General features: G+C 32.1%; 1 protein-coding gene across 1 annotated transcript in view; it reads right to left on the reverse strand.

The window, feature by feature from the left end:
• LOC143078825 (ATP-dependent RNA helicase DDX1-like) overlaps nucleotides 1–18768 on the reverse strand; it is a 231487-nt gene that overhangs the window by 201664 nt on the left and 11055 nt on the right. Inside the window, exons 6-16 of the mRNA XM_076253811.1 lie at nucleotides 14629–14679; nucleotides 14000–14086; nucleotides 12703–12863; nucleotides 11987–12059; nucleotides 11111–11187; nucleotides 10574–10627; nucleotides 10034–10097; nucleotides 8225–8283; nucleotides 6546–6569; nucleotides 5837–5889; nucleotides 4603–4663 (exon numbers count right to left, since the gene is read on the reverse strand). Coding sequence (XP_076109926.1) covers nucleotides 4603–4663; nucleotides 5837–5889; nucleotides 6546–6569; nucleotides 8225–8283; nucleotides 10034–10097; nucleotides 10574–10627; nucleotides 11111–11187; nucleotides 11987–12059; nucleotides 12703–12863; nucleotides 14000–14086; nucleotides 14629–14679 — 764 coding nt within the window. The remainder of the gene's footprint in view (nucleotides 1–4602; nucleotides 4664–5836; nucleotides 5890–6545; nucleotides 6570–8224; nucleotides 8284–10033; nucleotides 10098–10573; nucleotides 10628–11110; nucleotides 11188–11986; nucleotides 12060–12702; nucleotides 12864–13999; nucleotides 14087–14628; nucleotides 14680–18768) is intronic.

Consider the following 18768-nt stretch of genomic DNA (forward strand, 5'->3'; position numbering starts at 1 on the left):
CATGAAAATTATGTATGAAAAGAAAGGAAAATCATACCTTAAAAACATTTGATTTAAAAAATCTTAGGATTGGTTTATATTGCAGAATAAATAAAGCTTGAAATTTCTTATTTTTGGTTTAAATTTGACGTTATGTCATGTATGTCTATGTACTTTATGTTGTTCCCTAACCATTTTCAAATGTCTGGAATTCAGAAATAAGATCAGTGACCAACTTAAATTTTTCGATTTTTCATTATCTTTTTAAAACTTCTATGTGTATACAATTTCTTTTAAAAATTGCCGGCCAAGCGATTTACGTACCCGTTACCTTAAATGGGCAAGTTGAAAAAATACACAAAAACACAAATATTTGGTATTTATTTAAACATTTTGAAAAATGCAATAAATCACCAAATTTTCTTTCTTTAAAAAAAAACAGTCTAACCTATAAATTGCCAATCTGTCTCCAAATTTGCACATTTGGGCAAAGATCTAGATCGATTGTGTACTGCACTTTCAAAAACTTTAACCACAGAGTGAATATTTGTGGACGCCGCCAACGACGACACCGACGGAATGTAGGATCGCTTAGTCTCACTTTTTCGACTAAAGTTGAAGGCTCGACAAAAAACAAAGATATGAAAATTTATAATTATCAGGGAGAAAAATCAATGGAATAAAGATCAATAAAGTTATATCATTATCAATGGAAACACAGAACAATTGAAAGCTAAAAATATATTACTGAAGCTATCTGTTCTATACCGTCATTTGTTAGACCTTCTACAAATTTTAAACTATAATGTTTTGTATGTTTTAACACAATACCATGGAACTAGAAGTAAGTCACAATAAATTCTATGAATTCGATATAGTTTCAACAAAATCATACCATAGATTAAGATATTCAACCCGTTAAGATAGCCAAATTTAAAAATATAACTTTCCAGAGAAGATAAATATTGTAGTCAATGGGCATAAAGTGATAAAGTCTGTTTGTGTAATGATTCAATGGTAATTACAGTGTTATGATTAGAATGGATTGGCGGCAATTTACATGAGACTTCAATCAACATGTGGTTTATCAAATTTTATCAAACCACTCAGAGAAGATTTAAATGCAGAGAAAAAAAGCTGATACTGGTATATTCAAAGAAGTTTGTTATTTGCAATCTCAAATAAAATTGGGTATTCTAGAACTAGAGGCTCTAAAGAGCCTGTGTCGCTCACCTTGGTCTATGTGCATATTAAACAAAGGACACAGATGGATTCATGACAAAATTGTGTTTTGCTGATAGTGATGTGTTTGTAGATCTTACTTTACTGAACATTCTTGGTACTTAGAATTTTCTCTATCTATAATAAACTTGGACCTTTAGATACAGTGAAAAATATTTTGTAAAAATTTACAAAAATTTACCAAATTAGTGAAAATTGTTAAAAATTGAATAAAATGGGCAACAACTCCTTAAGGGGTCAACTGACGATTTTGGTCATGTTGACTTATTTCTAGATCTTACTTAGCTGAACATTATTGCTGTTTACAAGTTATCTCTATCTATAACAATATTCAAGATAATAACCAATAAACAGCTGCGCCATGAGCGCATGATACGCCCGACGTCTTATGTGGAAGTCTTATGCAATAATCATAAATAGTTTATTAGAAAGTTTTAAGCAATAACCATATATTGTTTTAGAGACACGGCGGGACATGTGAAACCCCCCACCCTGTTTTTTTTTTACAAAAACTAAATATTACCAAAATAAAATTTTGAATCAAAACCAAAAAGTATACAGATCTTTAGATTAATATATCAAAGAAGTGTGTAAAGTTTTAAGCAATAATCATAACTTATTTTTGAGATAAGGCGCGACATGTAAAAAACCCTCCTCTGTTTTACAAAATACTCAATAACTCAAAAATAAAATTTTGAATAATCACCAAAAAGTATACAGATCTTTAGATTAATAGAACAAAGAAGTGTGTAAAGTTTTAAGCAATAATCATAAATCATTTTTGAGATAAGGCGCGACATGTAAAAAACCCTCCTCTGTTTTACAAAATACTCAATAACTCAAAAATAAAATTTTGAATAATCACCAAAAAGTATACAGATCTTTAGATTAATAGAACAAAGAAGTGTGTAAAGTTTTAAGCAATAATCATAAATCATTTTTGAGATAAAGCACGACATGTAAAAAAAAACCTCCCCCTTTTTTACAAAATACTAATAACTCAAAAATGAAATTTTGAATCATCACCAAAAAGTATACAGATATTGATATTAATATAACAAAGACACATATAAAGTTTTAAGCAATAATCATAAATAGTTTTTGAGATATGACGCGACATGTAAAAAAAACCTCCCCCTTTTTTACAAAATACTCAATAACTTAAAAATGAAATTTTGAATCATCACCAAAAAGTATACAGATATTGAGATTAATATAACTAAGAAGTGTTTAAAGTTTTAAGTCATAATCAAGAATCATTTTTGAGATACAGTGCGACATGTGAAAAAACACACCCCTGTTTTAGTTATAAAGTGCCGTAACTCAAAAAGTTTAAATCTTATTTTCACCAAAAAGTATACAGATCATTTGACCATCATAAGAAACAACTATATTAAGTTTCATGAAATTTGGATAAGTCGTTCTCAAGTTACGGTGCGACATGTTTACGCCGGACAGACGGACGGACGGACGGACAGACGGACAGACGGACGGACACCGGACATTTGTATACCATAATACGTCCCGTCAAAATTTTGACGGGCGTATAAAAACAGCAAAATTTCCTTAAAATTACTAATTCAGGGGCAGCAACCCAACAACAGGTTATCCGATTTATCTGAAAATTTCAGGGCAGATAGATCTTGACCTGTTACACAATTTTACCCCTTGTCAGATTTGCTCTAAATGCTTTGGTTTTTGAGTTATAAGCCCAAAACTGCATTTTACCCCTATGTTCTATTTTTAGCCATGGTGGCCATCTTGGATGGTTGGCCGGGTCACCGGACACATTTTTTAAACAAGATACCCCAATAATGACTTTGGCCAAGTTTGGTGTAATTTGGCCAAGCAGTTTCAGAGGAGAAGATGTAAAAGATTACTAAGATTTACAAAAATGGTTAAAAAATAAACTATTAAGGGCAATAACTCCTAAAGGGGTCAACTGACCATTTCGGTCATGTTGACTTATTTGTAAATCTTTTTTTGCTGAACATTATTGCTGTTTACAGTTTATCTCTATCTATAATAATATTCAAGATAATAACCAAAAACAGCAAAATTTCATTAAAATTACTTATTCTGGGGCAGCAACCCAAAACCGGGTTGTCCAATTCATCTGAAAATTTCAGGGCAGATAGATCTTGACCTGATAAACAAATTTATCTCATGTCAGATTTACTCTAAATGCTTTGGTTTTTGAGTTATAAGCCAAAAACTGCATTTTACCCAAGGTTCTATTTTTAGCCATGGCGGCCATCTTGATTGGATGGCTGGGTCACTGGACACATTTTTCAAACTACATACCCCAAAGATGGTTGTGGCCAAGTTTGGATTGATTTGGCCAAGTAGTTTCAGAGGAGAAGATTTTTGTAAAAGATTACTAAGATTTACGAAAAATGGTTAAAAATTGACTATAAAGGGCAATAACTCCTAAAGGGGTCAACTGACCATTTCGGTCATGTTGACTTATTTGTAAATATTACTTTGCTGAACATTATTGCTGTTTACAGTTTATCTATATCTATAATAATATTCAAGATAATAACCAAAAACAGCAAAATTTCCTTAAAATTACTAATTCAGGGGCAGCAACCCAACAACAGGTTATCCGATTTATCTGAAAATTTCAGGGCAGATAGATCTTGACCTGTTACACAAGTTTACCCCTGTCAGATTTGCTCTAAATGCTTTGGTTTTTGAGTTATAAGCCAAAAACTGCATTTTACCCCTATGTTCTATTTTTAGCCATGGCGGCCATCTTGGATGGTTGGCCGGGTCACCGGACACATTTTTTAAACTAGATACCCCAATGATGATTTTGGCCAAGTTTGGTGTAATTTGGCCCAGTAGTTTCAGAGGAGAAGATTTTTGTAAAAGTTAACGACGCCGGACGACGGACGACAGACGACGGACGACGGACGACGGACGACGGACGCCAAGTGATGGGAAAAGCTCACTTGGCCCTGTGGGCCAGGTGAGCTAAACAAATGTGATTGATTTTTTAATAGATGATTATTATGCATTGTCTGAATATAGTTTTAAATATGCAACAATTTGAGTTTATAAACTAACCAATCAATCAATCTGAATGGCATATCAAAATGTGTTCTTAATATATACAAAAGTGCATTTTTATACTTTGCACCAGTTTTAGAGCACTTATTTATAATCAAACTAAAAAAATTGTAAAGTAAAACGAATTTTGAAATTGCATACTTCCAATATGTTTAAAATTTTCAATGATACGCTAGTATTTCCAGCTTTATACATGATTTTTTTTCACATTTTTTATCAAAAACTTTACAGTATTAATAGATTGATTTTTCACAACTGAGCTGTATCCAGGGAAACTGAAAAAATAACACAGCTGTCAATACTTACCCCTTTCTGAAGCACATCAACTTGTTCTTTGACATTCACACCACCAATAATTAACAACTCTCTTTAAAAAAAAAAATATAAAAAATTAAAAATTAAAATAAATATATAATCAATATCAATTCTATGTTTAATTTGATATCACATACACACAAAAAGATTTTAGATTTGAATGTAGTTTTTTGCATGTACTTCATTGTCTTTTTTGCTTCTTTATATTTTTTGTTAGGTCCTGGTCAATTTCTCTGCCACAAACAGTCTCCTTTGTATATATTTAACACTCTTTTTTGGTAGAAACCACTGTTTGTATCCTGTACCATACATCTTCTTTGTTAAATTGTACCAAGACTGTTTTTTTTTGTTTGTTTCTTGTTATTTAATACTTTTGTTTATAATAATCATAATGTAAATTACAGCAAAAGGAATAATAGATGTGGTGTGACCTGTATGCAAAAGTACTTCATAACCATGTACTTCATGTATCCAACATATTTTACATCTTTATGTTACACATTCTATATAAGAAATGTGGTATAATTGCCAATGAACTAACTCTTCATCAGAGGTCATGTGACATAGACATTGACAACTACAGGTCACTGAACTGCAGGCTCCCAACTTGGGATAGGCACATATAGAATATTGCAGGTTAAACTAGTTTGAAGGCACCAAGACTCCCTTTACCTAGGACAGTAGTGTAACAGTACAAAACAAAACTATAAAATCAGTTGAAAAGGGCTTAACTCATCAGAAATTCATCTAATCAAAAACACAGACTATGTTGCAGGGTTCTTTTAACTAACATGTTAAACCCCGACACATTCTGTATGTGCATGTCCTTAGTCAGGAATTTGTAATTCAATGGTTGTCATTTGTGGCCGTTCATCATATTTATTTTTTTTTGTACATAAATTAGGTCGTTTGTTTTCTTGTTTGAATAGATTTCTGATAGTTGAAGGTTATTCAGGTGATCAAAATTGACAACTACATCAATTTGTTTCAGAAGGAAGGTTTGATTGATTGGCAATCATACCACATCTTCTGATTTTTATATTAGTCTATAATATATGGAAAAGTTCTGTTAAACAGATGATGGTTGTCTATATCTGTGTTTAGGAAATAATAAAATTGTGACTTCAGGGTCATACATACATTTTGAACTTTGTTTATAAACTCTTAATTCAATAGATTTACAATTCTAGTAACAGTTGATTACCTACTTCAAATGTAAGCATACCTGATTGATGGATTTGATAAATGAACTTTGAACTTTTGAATCTGTGTGAAAGTCTGAAAATTGGAGAAAGAAATTCAATAACATATTGAGTATGCTACTCTGAAGATCTGGCATTGACAAGAATGGCAGATCTTACTTTGACAACAGACAATGCTATAGTTCAATATTTTGTTGATAACCATCTTGAACGTTTCTTGGGTTAGGACATGAATGCTATCAAATTTGAAAGTAGATTTTGTAAGAACTTCATTTTTATTATATGTATAATGATTAAAGAACTTTTAATCACAATTAAACACATATAGAAATTGAGCATCTGCATAGCAATTTATGAAGTTATAAATACTTTTTATTCATCTAAGTGATGCAAAATAATCCTATTAAAAAAAAAAATATTGTATAAATAAATAATCTGAAAAAGTCTGTTAGCATGCCAGATCAATACAACAAAATAGACTATAGTAACTTTATTCTGGCTTAAAAAAAAACCACCATTACTGACATATGAATAACTGTAGGGAAATTCCTGGCAGATTATAATTCATTTGATATTCTTTATCTCTAAAAGTCAATGGTTTTTCCATATAGTCGACAGTTTCATATTATCTTATTATAAAATGTCAAATAATATGAAACTTGAAACTGGCATAATAATAGCAAAACTTAGAGGAGAAGGCCAATTATTCTGAAATTTTTACTTTTTTCATACCTGTTCAGCTAATTCTCTTGATGGCTGAAATATATAACATTCTATTAAAGATTATATTTCAAAAGAACCAAAAATGTCTACAGGTTATTTATAAGTGTGTACCACATTTATGAGGTTATTTTGAATAGACAAAAAAAATATATTACAGTCATTCCTTTAATTTAATCTAAATTCCATTTTCAAGGAGTAAATCATGAAAACATTGATAATGTCACCGTCACATGACAAAATGATGTCTATGATCTGATAGACCAAAAACTTTCAGCAAATCAGATGTGGTACATCCAAAATTAAGTCATTATAAAATATAACAAAGGAGAACAGGCCTATATAATTTTGCAGAAAATAATGTTGTCATGGTCACAAAACAAAAATGTTTGAACGTTGAAGGGGACAAAGTAATCATTATACTAGCAATGCCAACAGTTACAAATGAACCTTTTTTTTCAGAAATGGCCAAAACTGATAATTTCTCTAACAATTTAGAATGAAACAAGAAAGTGCATGTGTTGAAGTGCTAAACATAGCCCAATTTTTAATTCATACTGGAAAACTGGGGATCATGAAATAAAATTTTGACCTTCTAATTGTGAATACCAAATATTGTTGAGAAGTTTGCCTTGCAACTAATTATGAACTGATCTAATAAAACAATCAAGATATGTCAGATGGACACATACTCCAAAAGACAATTGCAAACCCCAATATTGCTGACCTGTCAACTATAGCTAAGGAACAAAGCTCTTAACTGGCATTGGAAAGTCAAAAATCAGGTCATGGTCAAATGAAATTTGTCTTAAATCACCATACAAATTACTGTTGAAATAGTATGTACAGCAATAGTCTTCATGAGACAGTCAAAGGAAAGATAACTCATTTTAATTTCCTGCAAGTGACTGAAATGTTAGATCTTAAAATGAACATGAATAAAAGTAGGAAAGAAAAACCTAAAATTTTAATGTATATTTAATAGAAAAATTTTAAGATATATAAAACACTGCTGAGCCAACGCCCCCACACACATATTCTGTATATACACATACAACATCAGGAGCCTGTAATTCAGAAGTTGCAGTTTGCTAATTGTCATATTTGTTGATTTATCATATATCAGACTTGATTTTTTTGTCTACTTAATCAACAGTTTCCCATGTGTGGGCCTCATATCACTTACTTTATAATATGTATAGTGTTCATTGTTGAAGGCAATATGGTGACCCTATATTCACCTCATTTGGTCTCTGGTGGAAAGTTGACTCATTGGCATTCATACCACATCTCCTTATCTTTATAAATAAATATGAAAAAGGGTGGATGTTAAAAACATCCTTGCCAGTAAAATAAAAATATAATTTCAAATTACACTTTTCCTGTGTACAATAAATAATTAAATTGAAAGCAATATTTCCAAATAATGAATCGAAATTCAAGTAGATTTTTGTGTGATTATGAGGTACAGTAAATTCAGAAATTATTGCCACCTTTTTACTTTTGCGAAAAATGAGACAGGGTTATAATGGGAAAAATTTAAACTTGCATTTCACTATTATTTTCTATGAATTAAACAGGATTTTTTGCAATATCACAAAAAATAAAATCCAATTTTAGTTTAAAATGACAAAATCGCAATAATAAATGCACGCAATAATTTGTGAATTTACAGTACTACAATAATTTACCTCTATAATGATAGCCTGTGGTGCATTGGGTGCTGGCTTAGCATTCACAGCTCCTGAACCTAGAAATACAACATCAAATATTAATCCACAAGTCAGTGATCAGGTTAACTTTTTTATTATTAAGACTCTAACCAGTTTAACAAATCTATTTACTGGGGATTCTTTTATTTTTCTTGGTACCAATTTTCATTGATTGAGAAAAAAAAAGTAAAATCCACAAAAATTGGTAATCCACAAATTAAAATGAATAAACAGAAAAGGAACAGTGACAATCATAACCAGATGCTCAGCAGGGCGCAGCTTAATACGACTGCAGAGGCTGAACCCTGAACGGTTGGGGCAAGTATGGACACAACATTCAAGCTGGATACAGCTCTGAATTTGGATTGTGATTAAATAGTTGACACAACATAGGTTTCTGACACAGAATGAATGTGGTCTAATAAACTTTAAAAAAAAAATTGGCTTTTGAGCAATTCACTATGCTGTTGAATATTAATCCTCTCAAAAAAAAAATATATGAAGATTTTTTTTTCACCTACCCCTTTCCCTTATTCCAAAAATGATCTCAATTCAAATTTCTAATGGAGTTTGCAACAATAACTACTCATTTAAATACATCATAGAATATTAAAATATAAAATGTCATACAGTCATGGTTAAAATTAATATTAATTAATAGTAACTTCTAAAAAAATAAATGGAGAATGTGTCCAAATGGACAGATGATGCCCCTGCTAGCATATAACGTTATAAAGGGACATAGCTCGAGAACTGTGAGAAATGAAGCTGCCAAAAATTGAACTTCAACTGAGTTTAGAGGTAATAAGCATTATATACACATTTCATTAAATTTCGTTGAGACAAACTTAAGTTAAGAGAACAGAAACTAAAAAATTCTTCAATTTTTCCACTTGTAAAGTGGCATAACCCTAGAAAGGAAATCAAAGTGCTTGTAATCACTGAATGGTAAAGATTGCTTTAATTTATTAGTTGGTTGTAAAAGTGAATATTGCATTGTATATTGTATATAGCATTGATTTAAGTTGATTCAACTATTATTCTGGACAAAGAAAGATAACTCCAATTTTCAAAGATTTCATAAAGCATTGGTTTTAGGTGATTCAACAACCATTCTGGACAAAGAAAGATAACTCCAATTTATTGTCTTGAAACTACAAAAATGCTTGTTATTGGCCCCTTTTTGGTCCTTTATTCCTAGACTGTTTACCCCATAACCCTTAAAATATATCCCAACCTTCTACTTATGGTATTAAACATTGTGGTACAATTTCAGAACAATTGATATACTTATACACAACTTATTGTCCTGACACTAGATAAATATTTGTGTTGGTCCCCTTTGGGCCCCTAATTTCTAAACCTTAGGAACCATAACCCCCAAAATCAATCCCAAACTTCCTTTTGTGGTTATAAACATTATGTTAAAATTTTATTGATTTCTATTTACTTATACTAAAGTTATTATCCGAAAACCATCCACCTTCGGACAACGCTGACGACGCCAACGACAATGCCGACGTGAAACCAATATACTTTTGTGGTCGTATAAAAAGAAACAATGAAAAAATCATTAAAATTTGTAATTCACTTCTTTTCAAACTTTAAAAGCTAGTTCAAGGACTTTTACTCAGTACTCTAAGTATAAAATTTGTGGATGAATTCTGAGTCTGAGTATAATAATCCTGTTTATAAGTTTTTTGTCTGCAAGGTCAGAACTCAACAAAAACATTTACAATACTGAAAAGACCCAATTTTAAAAAAACAAAGCAACAGTTATGTCCTTACCCATAATCCTGGATTCAATAACATCTTTCTGTGGAGCTTGATTTAGTCCTACATATGTTCCTTTCTGTCGACAAATACAATGATACATATTTAAGTAAAGAAGTAAAACATTTAAAAAAGAAATTAACAATCACAATCAGACAAGGATGTTTAGAGGTTAACCTTCAGTTTTCATGCTCCAGCACAACAAGGTATTTACCTTCCTGTAAAACCCGTATCCCATATTCAGCTTGTGTTAACATTTGCCAATACTGACCATATGACTACACTTTTCTGAATGATGACAAACACACAAGAACTTCAACTTAAGACAAATCACTAACTACACCAAGCGGTGCACATTTAGCAATCTGTTAGATATTTTAAATTTTTAAAGAAAGCTTCTTTAGAATTTTTTTAAGTGACACCATACAAACATTTCCCTATTTCACAATGAACTTTCCCTCACATGAATTTTGTTTGAATCTCCAGAGGGTGTTGGGTTTGGTTAGGTTTCACTGTATCATGTGATCTCAATTGATAACTTAATATTATCCATACCTGTGGTGGGAACTTGAAGGGTTTTCCTCCAAAATTAAAACTCATTTCAGCATTCTACAAAACATAAAAAATTCAAATTAATATCAAAGGATTACAATTAATATTGAAAATGGCAAAACCCATTTATGAGTTAGCCTTTGTTCATTTAAAGTTAGCAAATTAAGACAGTTTGCATATATATATTTTTTTTTTTTAAATCAAACAAGAATGTGACCCTAGTACAAGGATGCCCCACACGCACTAGCATTTTGTATGTTCATTGGACCGTTAAATAGGGGTCAATACTGTAATTTGACAGAAAGAACACATGATAGGGAACATGTAAATGTGTTTTAAGTTGATTGGACTTCAACTTCATTAAAAACTTTAACCAAAAGCAGGATAGACTGATTGATAAACAATCAGACAAATGGACGCTTACACCTAAAACATAATGACCTTAAGTGGGGCATAAAACATTACTAAAGAAAAGACAACTTCAATACATTTGTACTTCAATCAAATAAATGTTTCTGTTATGCAATTTTAGCTTCTAACCTTTAGAACAACAGCAGCAAAAAATCTTTCTGTACGTAAATGTTGTGGTATATTATATGCTTTTCCTAGATCAACGCCTGAAAACAAAATCAGTAATTATATTTCATGCATGTCTTTCACCCTCCAATATGTTAATATTGTTATAATTTTTTTACAAAAGGAACTTTCTGTTATAAACAGATTTGATATGTATACATTTTCATGATTTTTCTAACATCAAAAGTGGAAGAACTTCCAAAAAGGTAGAAAAAAATAATTGTATTTGTTTCAAAATAATAAGGACTTCCTTTCTCTGGGAAACTAAAGCCCATGGTCTTAATAGGTATAACAAAATGTAATAAATTCATTAATTTTGCAACTTCATATTAATAAAGAAATATCTTTTAAGATTTTTTTAGTTATAATAAACCATTAATTCCTGTTAATTTTTTTATTTTTTATTCATTATGAAACAATAATTTGAAAAGTGAAAAATTTTGGAAAAAATATAGTAAGAAATCTAAACTCCTTATCAATAGGTACACTTTTCAATGTGATATTTATCAATATCCAGACGATTCTAGAGTGAGTTTGATGAGATGTCATGGTACAGTCATACACAGCATAAAAAAAGAACAGCAGGAACACATATAGAAGTCAAAAGGTTGGCTTCAAAATAGGTAAGTCTTTATATCAACTACTAAATCAATCTACAGTAAAGACAATTTGATGGACATCATCAACCCACCAAATACATATCAATCGTCTTTTCCTCTATTGGTATTTCTCATCAAGGTTTATGAACAAAAAGACTGGTATTTTGCTATAAAGAACATGTCCAGAAAAAGATTAGAAGAAAATATCTGCAGTTAACGAAATCAGCAAAATATACTATACCGTTTTTTGACCATTTTATGTCTCCATTTTCAAGGTCAAGATAACAACCTATCACATCGTTCATCCCATAGGCCTATAAATAAAATAATCAAACAAATCATGAGTAACCAGAATCTTCAAATATTTATTTCAAGTTCTAAACTACATTGTAATTTAATCAGACAAAAACATAGGTTTACTTATGTCAAGAGTTGAGATATGTTAACTACACATGTAAGACTTTATTCCCAATGTTGTAAATTATTTCATGTATGAAGTACATTTTAAAATAAGCAGTCAACTTTTGTCACCTTAAATTTAACAAAAAAATATATTGAATACAAAATATTTACTCAAATTTTCAGGTACTATATTTTAATTTCTTATCATAATGTCTGAAATAAAAGAAATGCCATGTCCTTTCAATACCTAAACAAAAAAAACCAGTCTTCTTTAATAATGTTAAAACATACCTTCTATTTACCGGGGATTTCCCCCATAGAGGCTCCCAATAAATTGAATTGAAAATTTTAAATGAGCAATTTTGTCCACAATTTAAAACAAAACAAACAATTTGACCATGAATATAGAATTGTTTAAGTATGAAAAAGCAAAAAACCTCATTAAAATCAATTTTAAGGCCCCTTCAAAGGTTTTGTAGGACTTTGAGAGCCATCTTACATGTAAAACCCCCATGGGCATTTTGAATTGGTAGACATGTTAATAATTTATCATACCTCTCCATAACTATCAAACTGTCTTCCATAAGATTTCTTTCCTGTTCCACCGAACCCATAACCAAATTTATCTGTGCCTAAATCAAGTGAAGCCTTGTCTGTGGACCAACCTACCCTGCAGAGTCCTTCATCAGTAACCACTGCCTCATAGTAATATTTCCCTGTAAAAAATAATAAAATCTACAGAGTCCTTCATCAGTAACCACTGCTTCATAGTAATACTTCCCTATAAAATATAATCAAATACCATAGATGCCAACCCCCTTTTGACACAATCAGTAACAAACTATCAAATTTTCCGTATTTTTGAAAAGTTTTCAGTAATCATTTATAAACATGCATTTACCAATCAAAATTACTGACGAGTGGTTGCAAAGTGATGTACACTAAAATTTGTCATTTAACATGTTGTCTGTAGTATGTATTCCATTCATTAATTGTTCAGATGTTCTCGACTCAAACATTTTTGTTTTGTCAAGGAGAAGTAGAGAAAGGGAAAAAGCTACTTAATAAAATGCAAGTTTGACTCTTCGGAAGTCAATTAGTTACCCAACAATAGGTTGATAACTCCTGAGAAACCGGAAGCATTAGATTGGCGTTTCCTAAATACTGGACCCGGACGGAAAAGTAATGATAAAAATCCGCGTTTTACAAAATTGAACGTCGATGATTGGGAATTCGTAACTATTCGACTTTGACCGTAATAGCGTAGTTTATATCGCAAAATCGGAAAAACGACGGAAAAATCGTAATAGTCGGCATCTATGAAATACATTTAATGAAGTGACAACAGTCTTTTAAAGCAAACTATACAGTGAGGATTTTTCTCCTAGTTGAACGCCATACAGTTTAATTTCTTACATCCACTTCATTTGAACTCTGGTGGATAGCTATCTAAATGGCAATCATAGTACATCTTCTTATTTTTATAATGGAGACATCTACCTTCTAAAAAACATTCTATTTATGCATATTTCAAATTTATAACCTTATTCATCGTACATCATTACAGATATTCAATATAACAGGTTACGACGGGTGCCACATGTGGAGCAGGATCTGCTTACCCTCTCAGATTATTTGTGGGGTTCATGTTGCTTAGTCTTCAGTTTTCTGTGTTGTATTTTGTGCACTATTATTTGTCTGTTTGTCTTTTTTTTCACCATGGTGTTGTCAGTTTATTTACGATCTATGAGCTTGAATGTCTCTCTGGTATCTTTCACCCCTCTTCATACAAACTTTCTTGCGGCAACCTGTTTTTTACATGATGCTATCATGTATTGTTAATTTCCTCTACCTTTGCCTGTTACAGCCTTGTTGGACCTTGTACCATGCCAGCCTTGAGGATCCCTTGCCTGACAAAGTATACCCTCTGGATCAATAGCTGCAATACATTAAGACAATAAGATCATATTCATATGTTAGGAGAAACGATTTATAAAACATGTAACCATATTTAGGTCAAAACTCTCATCTACCTACCATTTACCATACAACAGACAATTTAGAATTTTATTCAAATCCATCTACAAATAAAATTGTACAATTGTTTTAACCGTTAAACACTGTTATGTAAAAAATGGTTCATTTATTAATTTCTATATGGTATTGGGTTTTTTCAGTCTGTAAAGATCAAGATAATTAGAACTTAAGATTATTTAATTAATATCCATAATATTACGCATGTATATACCAGAAATTCAGAAATTATTGCAATGTTTTTATTATTGCAAAAAAAAACATGGTTATTTTCGCGATAAATTAAACTTGCATTTTGAAATTATTTATATGAATTAAATTGGATTTTTCTCAATATCGCAAAAAATCAAATAGCATTTTAGTCTAAAATTATAAAATCGCAATAATAAATGCATGGAATAATTTCAGAACATACCGTATCAGATATAACAATTAATGAAAACATACCCATAGCATCACCTCTGTCGTAGACATTCATCTTCCACTTGCCTCCACCACCTAAAAATAAATATCATGAGATATTTTCATAACTCTATTCAAACCTCTAATATTTATCCTATTCAAAAGATAATTTATAATTGGTGCTACATAATTGAGAAGTTATGTTTTTGGGAGCTCTTATTTTAAATAAGGAGTAAATTTCTATTTGGTCTGTTTATCAATCAGCAAATTGATAATTTTCTTAATTTGTTTCAAATAGAAATCATCTTCAAACAACACCACTGCAAAAATCTTTAAAAAAGTGCCTTCCTTCCCCCCCATGCAATTAATTTTTGAAAATCCTTCTTCTTCTTTAAGTTTTCCAGTTTTCCATCTGAATAAAGATGATTAATAACTGGTGCATACGTGGCCTATTTATTAAAATTAAGTTATATTTACAAACAGTGCAAAGAACAGATGTAGTGATTAAAACTATGTACAAGAGATGAAGTTTTTTAAATAATAGTGGAGAGAACAGCATATGTTAGCTGATCTCTGAAAGAGTCGACTGTCTGTGTATTTACTACTGTGGTTGGTAAAAGATTCCATTGAGTTATTGTGTATGGGAAGAATGAAAATCTGTACGAGTCTTTTGATGTATAAATATGTCTGAAGGTGTGAGAATGATGTTTTCTGGTTCTTGAGTCTGATGGAATGAGAATTGTGCTAGATGGTATAGCAACAAGTTGATGTGTGATCTTGTACATCATAACCAGTCGTGCACGCAGTCTGCGTTGTGTCAAAATAGGCCAGTTTAGTGTGTTCAGCATGTTTGATACACTACTAGTATTATGATACCTGTTGCAGGCATACCGAGCAGCTCGCCTTTGGACCATCTCTATTCTTGAAATAGATTCTGAAGTGTGGGGGTCCCAAACTGAGCAAGAGTATTCGAGTTTGGGACGGACAAGTGCTTGGTATGCCTGGCTCTTGATGTTTTGATTTGATGTTTTCAGATTTCTTCGAAGGAAGCCAAGAGTTTTGTTGGCCTTTGATATATTGTCATCTATGTGTTTGTCCCATTTAAGGTTTGATTGTAATGTGATGCCTAAGTACTTAGCAGATGTAACAGATTCTAGTATATGATTGTGGAGAGTGTAATTATGTTTTAAAGGTTGACGTTTAGTTGTTACAGAGAGAACATTACACTTGTCTGGGTGGAAGGCCATCAGCCAGTCCTCTTCCCATTTTGCAGCTGCGTCAAGGTCAGCTTGCAGTTTTAGGCAGTCACTCTGGGATTTAACTGGCATGTATAAGATACTGTCATCAGCAAATAGTCTTAGTTTGCTATGTGTAAGGTAGTCTGGAAGGTCGTTGATATACGCCAAGAATAAGACAGGACCTAAGACAGTACCTTGAGGAACCCCAGAGGTGACTGGGACTGTGCTTCATGATCTTCCATCCAGAACAACTGTCTGGGTTCGATCAGAGAGAAATGCAGAGATCCAATTTAAAGTGTTTCCAATAATGCCAAAATAGTGTAATTTGTATAGTAAGTGACGATGCGGAACTTTATCAAAGGCTTTAGCAAAGTCCATTTTTACAAGGTCTGTTTGTGTATTTGAATTGTTTGTGGATTGAAGTTCTTGAATGAAGGAGAGAAGTTGTGTCTCACAAGAACGAGAGTGCCGAAAGCCATGTTGAAGGTCGTACAAGATGTTATTTGATTCGAGATGTTTCATAATGTGTGATGTTACTATGTGTTCCATTAACTTGCAGCAAATACAAGTTAATGAAATAGGTCTATAATTGACCGGTTTATGCTTATCCCCTTTTTTATATGCTGGTGCGACTCTAGCGTGTTTCCAGTCGTTAGGTGTAATACCAGTGTTGTATGATTTGTTAAAGATTAAGCATAGTATTGGTGCAATTTCTGTCTTCATTTCTTTCAGTAAGCGGCCACTGATGTTATCTGGGCCGGTGGCTTTATGTGGGTTAATCTTATTTAAGAGTTTTTCGATCCCATTTGGTGTTATATGTAATTCGCTGATATTAGGAAGTGAACTGATGCCTTTGTTTGGTATTGGGTCATCTGTAACTGGGGTAAATACAGATTGAAACTGTTCGTTTAAGAGATTTGCTTTCTCTGTGGCGTCTGTAATGATGTTGCCGTCTTTCTTTAGTGCAGAGATACCAGATTTGTCAGTTCTTATTGACTTGATGTATTGGAAGAGTTTCTTAGGTTTGCTCTGATTTTGTATTTGAATGTCTGGTTCATTAATTGGAAGATCACATATAAGTTTTTCAATATATTCCCAGTAGGCTTTCCTTTGATCTTTTTGTACCTGAGCTTTCATCTTTTTATATTTCTCCGTGTATTCGCTGTTTTTTCGCTTTTTGTAAAGTTTGTTTTTCTTGTTAATTTGTCGTCTTAATTTATCAGATATCCACGGTAATCGATGTTTGTTTCGTAGGATTTTTGATGGAATGTGTTTTTCGACAGAGCTGATGAGTTTGGTTTTAAATAGTTCCCATAGCTCATTGGTGTTAAGAGAATCATAGTTGTCAATGATTGATTTGTAGATGGTACCTATGTCAAGTTTAATTTCGTCCCAGTTGGCTTTGTTATACTTGTATACTTTTTGTGGGGTTTCTCTTATTCTCTTAAGCCAGATGTCTGCTTCGGCATAGACAATATCATGGTCGCTTGAACCTATTGGTGGTAGTGTGGTTACTTTGTTGATGTATGTTGGGTTATTAATCATTATTAGATCTAGTATGCGATCATTTCTTGTTGGTGTATTGACAACTTGATGTAGGTTTGTGTCATTCATTATATCTAAGAGATTTTGGTGAAGTTGTATGTCAGGTTTGCCTGGTATTGTGCTTGATGTTGACCAATCAATATGTCCCAAGTTAAAATCACCCCCCACAATAATAGTTGCATTTGATTGACTATTGATACGATTTAGAGATTGATGGAGTTGCTCTAGTGACAAACCTGTATCAGATGGTGGTCTGTAATAGGATGATATTAAGATGTTTTTTGAGCCAGCAATATTGATTTCTGCCCAGACTACTTCACATTCAGTTTCTAGTTCTTTTACCTCTGAACTTATGAATTCTTTTGTAATTGCTATAAGTACACCCCCATAGCTTTGGTTGTTGGTACTTGGTGCCCTGTCATTGCGATACACATTATATAAATCTGATGGAAAGTACTCATAAGAAGAGGTGTTTGGTTCTAACCATGTTTCGGTACCTAGTAGGATATCTGGTTTGACAGTATCAATGATTTCTAGTAGGTCCTGTTTTTTGTTTTTAATTGATTGAAAATTCATGTTCAGAATTTTTAATGGCATTTTGCCCTTTTTTGTTGTTGTATAAGCTTTTTGATTACGAGTAAGTTTGTGTGGAATCGGGGATGATGCAGCTGTTGGTGCTCCCGGACTTCCTACATCTCTAAGACTACTTGGTGAATTTAAGGTGTCATATATATTTGACGTTTCTATGGATGTAAAATTAAAGAAGCTTGAGCTAAAATTTGGCATACCACATTGTATACAGTGCCAACTTATATTACTATTATTCATTATGTTGTATATATGGTTTGGTATTCCTTGGCAATCTGTGTGATACCAAGTTTCACAGGAGTCGCAGCAGACAGCATGATGTTTCCATGTCACTGCCTTACTACAACTTCCGCAAGGCCACCTAGGTGAACGAGGGCCTGGGTTTGTTTCAGTGTCGAATGCATTTGCGAGTAATATAAGGAACAAATATTTATGAACTGATCTTGGTGTTCTTTGTTGAAGAAATTTTATGGTTTGTATACCCTTGAGATTGAGTACATTTTTGTAGCTACAGCCATGACTAGCCATCACATACACAATTGGAAAATGTTCTGATGGTACTAATGACAAATTATGATCGTATGTATTCATCTGATATGTTTGACAAGCGTTGAAGCATGGTGATAACTTAGCAATAGTGCAAGTCGATATCAGAATAGATGTAAACATCATGGTAAATGTAAACATGATAAAACGTTTAGCTTTGACACGTGACAAACTCACCTGTGCTCGAAACAGAAATGGTGAAAAGTAGGGTATACTCCAAAGGTTAGTAGAAATGATGAGTTAATCTTAACTGACATTATATAAGATA

Source organism: Mytilus galloprovincialis, chromosome 6 (assembly GCF_965363235.1).
Source record: "Mytilus galloprovincialis chromosome 6, xbMytGall1.hap1.1, whole genome shotgun sequence".
Classification (NCBI taxonomy): domain Eukaryota; kingdom Metazoa; phylum Mollusca; class Bivalvia; order Mytilida; family Mytilidae; genus Mytilus; species Mytilus galloprovincialis.